Genomic DNA, 10,958 nt, shown 5'->3' with positions numbered 1-10,958 from the left:
GCCAGGACGAAAACCGCATTGTTCCTCCTGAATCCGAGGTTCGACTATCCGAGGAATTTTTGTTGTTGTTTTCAACACAGGATCTTTGCAAGAGAAACTGTTCAGCAGTAGAGTGTTTTTTTTTCTATAATCTTTGTATTAGAAATGACATGGAGTTAAATTATATTTATTTCTGCTATGAAAATGTGAGTCCACTGTACTTTGGATATGTTTCTAGACAATAAAATCAATGTGAATTGAGGCACAAAACAAACAATATTATTAAATAATAAAAGACTGGTAACATTTTTCCAAGGGTTATGATGATATAGTAGCATATGAAAAAGGGCCAGGGTTTATTCAGCGCTTACTTACTGTAAGTGAAACAGTAAGAGTCTGTTTCTTTTAACATGTTTGTGAAGCAATAGCTGCTAAAACTTAAAATAATTTAAGATGCAGGCAACTCAAATGTAAAACAATGCGTACTCTGTCACTGCCAACACTGACTGTTTAATCCAGAGCCATGCTGACAATCTCCAGACTGTTACTGTAACTCTCCCTCAGAAATCAATCTTCCCATCCCAAGCATTGTTTTATCGACTTGGCCTCAACGGGAGACTCTGGACTCCAGCGTTTACACAGCTCTTCGCCACACAGGTAGACAGCCGCTCTGTTTGGGCTAACTGTGCTAAATCGCCAGCATTTGATTATCGTAGCATGTGTACACACGGGACAAGCCACGGCAAGCTAAGATAAACAGCACAAGGGATAATACGCAGATTATGCAGAGCTTGTAAGTCAGTTGCTGTTAGTTGATTTTTACTTTACTAATGATGAGTGCTGTTCTTCACTGACATAATAAAAAGTGACCTGACCATTAACTGACAACAGCTGGAGCTGAAAAATTCAGACAGCGGTCTGAAGTTTGGGAATCACTGCAGCTGTGTGTGCACGGCTGCTTTATGACAAATACTGACAACTGATAGCGATAGCCATCGCCAGGGTGCAACGCAGCTGTGTGTGCATGTGTATGCATATAGTACCTGTGGCTGGTTAGTCGAGTTAAGGATGAGGGCCCATAGGTCTGCCCGGAGACCAGTGGGGCAACCCTGCCTGCTGTACTGCTGTGCTGCGGCACTGTCCTGCTCCACAATCACTGGACAAGTATAGGACAAAAGGTAAGACAGTGGAGAGAAGGAGACAGGTGTCTGCATGAAACAAAAAGGCACTGACAGAGTCAGTTTCCTTCATCCACTTATTCACTTTCTTGTTGAGGGTTAGGTGCGCAGACCATTACCAGCCTCATGTCTGGCCATTAAATATGAAGCTAAAGGCTGGAGACACTCAGCTTAGCTTAGTATGAAGACTTGAAGCAAGCACAAACACCTCGGCTGGATCCGTCCATCAGTTAAAGTTTGGCAGGGACTTCCTGGAGTCTCTGCTGGTTGCCTGGCAAAGCTCACAATGATGACAAGACTCCAGAATGTCACTGCTCCCGGCCCAGAACTAGTCGGGCCCCCCTTCAAAACCACCTCTAAAACCACAAACTGTAATTCTTACACTTCATTTTTTTTACTGATAAAACAAGATATTAAGTGTTAATTAGTGAGGCTGTAGATGTGTTGGCAGAAGGATATTCTTTCCTTTGGGCAAAGTCAGGCTGGCTGTTTCCTCCTGTTTCCAATCTTTTTCCCTAAGCTATGGTTACCAATAAACTGACTTCATACTTAAGACTGTGCCAAATGAGAGTGGAATCAATTATCTCATCTAGAGCTCAGCAAAAAAGAATAAACTGATCGCTTAGTCAAGCAAAAACATTGCACTGGTTTCAGGCTCTCATGTCTGAGTGAGACCGTGAACTAAGAAATGATTTGATATTCATCTTAAATATGAAAAAATGAGTTTATATGTAACAGATCACACCGTTATTCACCAGTCAGGCTTTTGTCACTACAGTCATGGTTGGTTTGGTATGACTGTTAGCTCATGGTAGCTAATGTCAGCAAACATTGGTTTATTTTGTTAACCAACCATAACCAACACTACTCAGACAGTTCACCGACTTTATGATGTGCTACGGTTAGAGTAGATATGAACTTTTAGCATTACCTCATGATTGTCATGTTAAATCAACATAAAACCCCTGTGGCTTGCTGGCAGAATGATGCATTCACAGTGCATGTGAAATTGTAGAAAGCACAAAATACATCTGTCAGGTAAACATCAAGAGGGATCCTGACCTAAAAGATGTGGCGTGTAGGCCACTATACCATCTATGTATTGGGGTTTCACTGTCCTGCTCACAGGTACTCACAGGTTCACAATTTAATTCCATCAGTTTGAAAATATAACAACAATCATAACAAAGACATTGCCATAACAGAGATCATTACATAACTCTCAAAAGAGCACTCATGCACATGTTGGAAACAACCTCCCCCACATCGCCATTCTGCCTTAAATCTCTATTGTGACAGTAGCTGAAAACACACAACCCTTGACTTAAGGTGTTGGCCAGTCATTATATAAACTAACACACTCCTCTCCTCCTAAATTTCCTATTTGAGTGTGCTTTATATTTGGTCTAGAACACAACTCGCAGCAAGGGAGCCAATACACAGCCAACCAAGGAAGAAATAGTGAACCAGGACCTTGTGTAAACAAAATACAGCTTGTGCTTTAAGGACTTATGTCAATTGATGTCTGATTGGTGTCCATAATAAGGTAGGTGTTTACACTGGGTTCATAGCAGAGCCATGATTTGAAAGTTAAAGTTCCCCTCTAAGAAGCAGAGGAGAAGGATTCATTAACGGCAGGAGCCACTAGGGAGTTTTTTGTGCTTGGTGTATACTTTTATACCAGTATTTGGATTTTTTTTTTCAGCCTTTATTCTTATTTTTTTAAAAACAGATTTGACAGTGGCTATGATTAGATTCTAATGTAAAAATAAATTCAAGGTATCTGAAGGGATAAATTAAGTACAAATATGAAACACAAAAATCAAAAAAGATGGACTTTAGGCTGCAACTACAGTCTGTGGCTCCTCTACTTAAAATAAGTTATGGAAAGTAAATACTGTCTCAGTCAGTAATAATAATGATTAAGCAATGATATTCCTGGCAGCCTCTGCTGCATCTGGTGTTTAGATCCCAGTATACCTGAATGCAGTTTGTATCAATTTGTAAAGAAATATCTCAAAGAATTAAACCAACAAAAAACTATTCACAGAAGAAACGTCAACATAAAACAACCTAAAGCAATAAAACAAACACTAACCTTTTTTCCCGATTTGAAAGTACTCACTCTCAAACAAATCTGCACAGGGTTGAGAAGGAAGAGCAAAACAGATTAATCAGCAATGGTGTGGTAGTGTCTGGGTTCTTCAAACTAATGTTATCTCTGATTTACAAGATGAAGATGTGATTCTATTTAAAGCCTAAACACCAGACTGTAACTATGTCAGTATCTGGATTTAGCAGAAATATAGTTTGAAAAACTCCAGACAGCCATGTGGCGCAGCTAAAAAAAACACAGGTTGATTATCAGACCAGTGTGGTTTATAAACCATTAAAATACAGTGGTTACTAGGTAAACATTTATGTCAAAGTATTTATGATTAAACACTGGCAGAAAAGAGAGAAGAACCAGCTGGATTATCAAAGGAATTAAAAGAAATTTTTTTGTACTGAGCTACAGGAGATGAGAAGCTCCAAAACGCTCTCATAATGTTCCAGTAAATTTGGACCTACAACCAGCAGCTTGGCTAACACAAAAACTGGGTCTCCACTGGCTACCTGGCAAACTCACAGAGATTACAGGAAATTACTGCATCTGACCAAGAACTAGTCAGGCAAATAACTCCATGTAAAACAATGTCATGTTGTAATATGTTAATTTGCAAGCCTTAGAGATTTTGTTACATTTGGACAGAGCTGGTGTACCAGTTTCCAGTCCTTATGCTAAGCTAACCTAACAGTCATAGGTTCAAACTACGTATTCACAGTCCAGACATATCAATCTTCTCATCTAACTCTTAAAATGAATGAGCAAATGTCCCCTTTTCCCGAGCACAATGGTGAACAAATGAGTATATTTGCACTTTTTCTAACTACCTGGATGGATGTGTGCATGGTCATCAATCCCCAGCTGCCCAGTGCTCAGGTTCAGCTCTGAGTAGGTCTGTCTCTGAAAGTTTAACACAAAAAATACCAACTACAGGTTTCAAATCCATTGTGCATTTCCTGGGGTGCCTTAATAGGATATGTTATATGTGCTGACCTCACAAGGTCACTAATTGCAGATATACACACACACACACATATATATGAGTGAACGCTACAAACCAGACATGCACATGGGTCCCTACCAGCTGGGGGATATCTTGGACATTGAGAGGAACCTGGATGAGGCCCCAGTGGCTCCTGGCACTGACATCCTCCCTGCTATCATGGTTGGGGTTCCGCAAACCGATCAACACCTGTATAAGAAAAATGCATTAATGTAGTATAGTGGAGCTCATCTATGCTGAATACCCTGAACAACAAAGAATCTGCTTACCTCCAGAAAGTCTTTGGGTGCATAGACAGGCCTAAAGCGACTTAAATCTGCAGAAATACAAACACTTTAATAGGAATACAATACAGTATACAACAAAACTGGGCACACCTCTGGTCACTAAAAGGTTAAGCAATTACAACATTTAAGAACTAACTGTAACAAACATCAGTACACCCTTCACTAGGCGGGGATTTTATTCTGTATTTATTTAGGGTGTACTCAGTTTTGTTGGGGTACATGCGATAAGCCGATAGTACCACTTATAGGGGACACTTCTCCAGCTGACAAATGTACACGTTTACATATGCAATTTCAGAATAGGCGTAACAGCTGTAAAATCTAGACTACACAAATGCATCCAGCCATGAAGTTCATGTCATCAACTTGAACTTGGTTCAACTGTTTGTGACATTTGACTTGAGTTTGCACAGTCAGAGGTGGCACCTTTTACAAAACTCAGAACAGCTGAGGCACTTCCAGCCACTGAAGCATGATTTCCATCTGCGGTATGTGGCACAGCAGCAAATTCAAGTGCCGTGACATCCCCAGAAAAAGCGTGCATTAAGGTTCTAGATGGAAGCAGTGGTGATGCTCGTTATCGCAGCTCTATCCAAGGAGCCTGGACAGCTTCTTTATTCCAAAGTGTTTATAGCTACGAGACGGCACACAGTCCTGAATGTTATTATACAGCGCTAAGGTGTGATAGCATTGTTAAGACAGAAGGTTACCGTGTCCTTTGTGCATGTACTAGCATGAAGCGCAAATGGTTGATTGACTGAGAGACAAATATTAATATACCGCATGATTTCCCCTTAAGAATTCTTTTGGCATAAACCTAAACTGGGAACAAATGCTCACTGTAGCAGCTCTGTAGCTATTAGGTAGCACTGTGATTTTAGGCAAGTCAAGATGCATAGTAAATGTGTCAATGTGCTTTTTCTATTCTCGCCCCAAGGATGTGATTTAGACCTCAGAAACCTTGCAGAAGCAAGCAACTGCCTTATCTGTAAAGACAAAATACTAAGAGAAACATCTGGAAACTCTACTATCCCCTGTTTAGATGTTGCAGAGTAGAGCACAAGCCTTAGGAAACCTCCACTGGATAAATACAGGTTTAATATTCAAACATGGAAGTGGAGATCTGGCTGATGTTAAATGCACCAGTATCTGGCCGATGCTCTGGTGCACAGCCACATCAACACCAATCTATCATAAAAAGCAAACTAATCAGGGAAAAACCCCTGGGTAATGTCTCAAGACCTGGTTCATCTGTTCCCATCTCGTTCCATTTGTGGGTCAGCTCCATCTGCACCTCTGCTGGCCTCTGTGAAGTGGGCGGAAAGAGTTATGTTTAACAAACAGATGCCACAGAGCCTAAACAGAAGCAATCTTAATACATGTCACATCAAAATGTGCTTTGTTGGTCATTAACACAATCATTTGTGCACAGAACCAAATAATAATACTGATTAACAGATTTCAAACAGCACTGCCTGCTTATTATCAGTCTAAAGTTCCTGAATCATTGTGAACTAACTAGGCTTAGCTCTTGCCACAGTTTAGCCACAATTCAGAGCTCAGTCAACTTTGTGTTACAATGACATATTGTTAAGATGCACTATGCAAACACACATGTTGCATTAGAAAAGATGCAGCCAGAGAACATGAATTATCAGCCACTGTAATTACGCTACATTAGCCATGACTGTTACCTTGCGGGCCAGAGGCACACCCAGCTCTGTGCTCATGCTGTTCAGGCTTTTGAGCACACGCTTCTCCCAGCTGGCCTGTGTAAGACAGTACACACACACACACACACACACACACACACACACACACACACACACACACACACACACACACATTCCTGGCTTCAGACACAGATTCCAAATAGCTGAGTGAGGAAAAAAAAGCAGGTCAACCCCTGACTTCACCCAGCAAAAAAAAATCAAGAGTCAGAGAGAAGAAGACCAAGTGAGGAGTGAAGCAATAAGAGGAGACAGACCGACCTGTGCCGTGCGCATGTAGGCCAGTGGCTCCTTGAGATGCTCTGGAGGAGCTGCAGGATGGCTTAGGGGCACCTGGCTAGAATAAGCAAACAGAAGGGAGGAGATGCCAAGCTCTACTGGACCAACAGACCAAAGCTTGATTGAGTAAACACAAAAATACCACTGGAATTTTTTTAACTAAAGCCTGACAGCTTTGAGGAACTGAAGCCAATAACAAGACATTTCTCAAAAAATGTATTATAAAGCAAAAGGCAAATGAAATGTTAAGTAAGCTGTGTTGTGCACATGGAGCTCAGATTAGTCAGCATGCAGCTCCATCAGATACGGCAAATGTCTCATGTCTGTGCTTGGCTAAGCATGCTCAGGGCATATTGAATGACTCAAGGTCTCAGTGCATTAAACAACGTTTAGCGTAATCTAAACACCCATAATAGCCCACAGAGATGAATAATGGCCAAAAGGAGGCGGCATTAGCCAATGTTATATGTCAACCTTTAAAAGTAAGGAACCTATGCTTCAGTCTGAGCATCAAGAGAGGAAGGAAGACGTTTTAAAGGTAAGAGAGTTTGCATTTACAGTCGAGGACTTTTCAAAGCTGCTTACTGGAGCTATTTAGTAATTTGATACTTATAAAGAGTTAAAACGAGGCTCATACACCTTGATAATTATGGAGTAATAATAATAGTGTCTCTTGACAGCCTCAATGTCAGAAAAACAAGAGTAAATCTATCAGTCCAATAACACTGAAGGGGGAAGGTGACGACAACAAGCAACAAACTGGGCCTGTGCTGCCATCCCTCTGTTTAAACCACATACCACACATTCCTCTGAGTCTCAGAAAACAAGTTAAGGTACAAATATGTGTACAAAAAGCAGTGCCAGGCAACATGCTAATTATGTACAATATGAAACAGGAAACACCTGGGTAGACAATATCCAGTAGGCACAAAATCAAACCTAAAACACTCTGCCTCATAATTCGTCCATGCCTGAGTGTGTATAGTCAAGTGTGTCTGCAGTGTTTGTGTAAACCGGTGCTTCATATAAACCTCACTTTAGGCTAAATGTCACTTACACATGCAGTTCTCTGTATACAGCATTCTGGAGCTTCCTTTCCCAGCCTGCAAAGCATTAAAATTGACAACAGTAAGTTAATTAGTATGTTAATGAGTGAGCTGTAGCTGTGTGTGTTGTATAAACTGAAAATATGTCAATGACCCACCCGCTGTTTTGAGGAAACTGCGAACGTCCTCTTTAAGAGACTCCAGTTTTATCTCAGGTTGATGTAAACACTCCTACATTGATATTTAGGAGAGAAAGAAAAGGAAGATGTGTTGTTTTTATACGTTACATGGCTTTATGTTGAATGAGAAGTACAAATTCAGCTGTTCACGACACTCTTGAGATTGACAGCAACCTGCTCGGCTCCGCACCGTTGGCTACATGCTAGCTAACTCACTTTGGCGTGTCTCTCTAGCTGAGAGTGTAAATGGCTTCCCTTCAGCCGCTGGATGATCTGAGCGATGGTCAGAGATAACTCTGTGTCCTCGTCCATCCTGCGCGTCAATGCTCGTTAACGTAGTTTTGCGTCGAAAACGGCACAATTTGATTTGCTAGACGTTAGCACTACGAGGCGGTGCCGCATCTTCCCACCGCAGTGGTTACTTAGCAACCGAGGAGCGTGCAGGGGAAATAAAAACCCGGTACTTTAGTTCCGAGCTGAAGATCTGTTCCGAGACCAATATCACAGGGCGGTTTACATTTCTTACTAAAAATAGCTAGTTGTTATCATTTATTTTATCTTATTTTATGCCCACACATTAAATATGACGCATGTGCCATACAAAATGTGATCTCATAGGTCTACATACATTTCACAAACGCATTTGTGATGGGATGTAACTAGGAACATTTACTCAAGTACAAAATTAAACTTGTGCTTTCAGAGGGAAATACTGTAGGCTACTCTTTTTCTGAACTGTATTTATCTGACAGCCATATTAGTATGATTTCTGTATGGTCATATTATTTGATAGACTGATTACTGTCACTGTGCATAGTTTAAATAACAAAACCAATGAAGTAGTAATAAATGTAAAAGTACTCTGCTACAAGTAAAAGTACTCTGCTACATTCAAAATGTTACTTAGTGAATCCATTCACAAAGCAGGCGTAGGCTGTCATCACTAAAATATGTCAGTATTTCTCTGAAGATGCTCTAAAATATGCTGTAATTGTCTTCACACATGGAGACCAGCTCCCTAAAGGAATGATGAAATTGAAGAGTTTGTCAGTCAGAATCATGATGTGAGCGGTGCCACGTCTTTGATAATAAATACTGGAAGAACAAACAACAGAATAACTACAAGGGCAAACAGTTCCAGGTGGAGGAGCTACTCAACACAGACAACATGGTGATGGAAAGCATCACATCACAATATATTGCTGTTAACTGGTCCAAAGACTAGTTGTGTTAGTATATTCCCCTCCATTCCCTACATCCACGGCACATACCAAGAAGGTCTACTCCTATTACTTACTGATGTTTCTCAAGGAGTTCATCAAACAACATTAAAGACGATAATTACTACTTGGCTCTGTCATGGGGTGTGACAGTGCTGTGTGCTATTCTGAACATGTGACGGACTCAAAAATATTGGAGTTGGCGCTGCCGGGGCCGTAATGACAGCCTGTCTCTCCACCCATCGGAACAATTACAGCCCGAGTCAATGAGCTTCCGAATTGTTGCTGACATTTTCGCATGAATTGCCACAGCAGGCGATGCCATGCGTTGAGATGTGGCAGAGAGCCACATAGCCTAGTGCAGAAGTGTGCTGACACCGGGCATCAGATATTTCTAACTAATTTAAGTCACGCATTTTGGCTTCAGTATGTTCTCTCTTCTAAGTGATCATGAAAATAAGAAATCTTTGAAATAATATGGAGTTAGTAAGGAATACAGAGGATTCGCCTCCTATGTCTCCTTAACACTGTGCACAACCTCTATTACCACAAAAGAGAGAGAGAGAGAGATACTGACTTGCACAGACCCTAAAGGCGGGCTGATCACTCAAGAGCAGGATCCGTCCACATGCTGTCAGTAGCTGGAAACACCAGTGGCGCGCAGCGCACCAAACTGAGCGCACGGAAACTTGTTTATTAAGCCATCATTTTCTTTCTAAAATCGATTCAGTGGATACTTATAATTTGCCACATCCTGACCTTTGGCGCATTTACTTTCTTGCATGAGCATGACGAATGCTGTTCATATGACAGATTTTACTTGAGGCTATAAGAGTGAACGCGAAATGGAGACGTTTACACTACATGACATGCTCATGAATTCAACGGATCTCAGCAGGATTTTATGCAATTTGGGCATCAAGAATACTTCGGAGTGCGAGAGCGAGCCGAAACCCCCGCCCGAGCCTAAAGGTATAGTCAATAAAAAATATATATATGTATATTGTTTTTACTCTAAATGCTATGAAACACCCTGCGGAATAGTGATAATTTTATTCAGGCATTTATATCTTTATGCCAAACTAGCATAAAGCGACTGCTTTAGGCGCTTTCTGCTTCTGTGCGCTTTACGCGCATGGCTCCAGTCCTCCCCAGATGTATTGTACATGTGCTGTCACTAGTTCAGGCAAACAAAACTGCCATTTTACTCTTCGGCCACAAAACAGCACCAACTTTGTACATTTGTGTGGCTAAAACACAACATTAAAGATGAAACAGCTTAACAAATTACATTTGTGTTTTATTGCTTTTTTTAGTTTTTGAATTTTGACCTTGAGTCTATAATAAAGTGTCATTCATTCATATGGATTATTATTGTGACAACCCAGCAAATTAAAATACTACTCCGCACATACTGAGCACTAAATTACTGCATGTAAGTCGCTGTGTGTGAGTATTTAAGGAACATTGGGTTATAGAATGAAATGTCATATTGACGTACACAGAGTTTATTTGTGCGCATCCATGTCTCTCCTCACTCTCCTGCTCCTCTCAAGATATCAACCAGACAGTGCGGATTGTCCTCTACAGCCTCATCTTCCTCCTCGGCGTTCTGGGCAACAGCCTTATCATCGCGGTCCTGGTGAGGAACCGACGCATGAGGACCGTCACCAACCTCTTCCTGCTGTCTCTGGCCGTCAGTGACCTGATGGTCTCTCTGGTCTGCATCCCCTTCACGTTCATCCCCAACCTCATGCGGAACTTCATCTTCGGCATCGGAATGTGCAAACTGGTCACGTACTTCATGGGTGAGTGAAATTATGATAATAGGCCTTGAATGCTTTTATCCATCAATCCATCCATTTTCTTCCGCTTATCCGGGGCCGGGTCGCGGGGGCAGCAGTCTAAGCAAAGATGCCCAGACCTCCCTCTCTCCAGACACTTCCTCCA

General features: G+C 41.3%; 2 protein-coding genes across 3 annotated transcripts in view; one reads left to right on the top strand and one right to left on the bottom strand.

Annotated features, from left to right (window-relative positions):
• The window catches only part of tbc1d19 (TBC1 domain family, member 19), a 39,766-nt gene extending 31,534 nt beyond the window's left edge, over window positions 1-8,232 (bottom strand). For both annotated transcript variants that reach the window (XM_020611383.1, XM_020611382.1), the window contains exons 1-11: window positions 8,005-8,232; window positions 7,768-7,840; window positions 7,621-7,666; window positions 6,546-6,621; window positions 6,249-6,323; window positions 5,797-5,860; window positions 4,537-4,583; window positions 4,346-4,456; window positions 4,092-4,164; window positions 3,256-3,294; window positions 1,023-1,135 (exon numbers count right to left, since the gene is read on the bottom strand). In XM_020611383.1, the coding sequence (XP_020467039.1) occupies window positions 1,023-1,135; window positions 3,256-3,294; window positions 4,092-4,164; window positions 4,346-4,456; window positions 4,537-4,583; window positions 5,797-5,860; window positions 6,249-6,323; window positions 6,546-6,621; window positions 7,621-7,666; window positions 7,768-7,840; window positions 8,005-8,100 (813 nt within the window). In that variant the 5' untranslated portion in view covers window positions 8,101-8,232. The remainder of the gene's footprint in view (window positions 1-1,022; window positions 1,136-3,255; window positions 3,295-4,091; window positions 4,165-4,345; window positions 4,457-4,536; window positions 4,584-5,796; window positions 5,861-6,248; window positions 6,324-6,545; window positions 6,622-7,620; window positions 7,667-7,767; window positions 7,841-8,004) is intronic.
• Window positions 8,233-9,609: 1,377 nt separating this feature from the next.
• Window positions 9,610-10,958, top strand: part of cckar (cholecystokinin A receptor) — a 7,122-nt gene continuing 5,773 nt past the window's right edge. The window contains exons 1-2 of the mRNA XM_020611325.1: window positions 9,610-9,980; window positions 10,565-10,816. Of these exons, the coding sequence (XP_020466981.1) occupies window positions 9,854-9,980; window positions 10,565-10,816 (379 nt within the window). The 5' untranslated portion in view covers window positions 9,610-9,853. The remainder of the gene's footprint in view (window positions 9,981-10,564; window positions 10,817-10,958) is intronic.

This window comes from Monopterus albus, unplaced genomic scaffold (assembly GCF_001952655.1).
Source record: "Monopterus albus unplaced genomic scaffold, M_albus_1.0 scaffold112.1, whole genome shotgun sequence".
Classification (NCBI taxonomy): domain Eukaryota; kingdom Metazoa; phylum Chordata; class Actinopteri; order Synbranchiformes; family Synbranchidae; genus Monopterus; species Monopterus albus.
The sequence above is the reverse complement of the archived record's forward strand: the minus strand, read 5'-3'. Positions and strand labels throughout refer to the sequence as shown.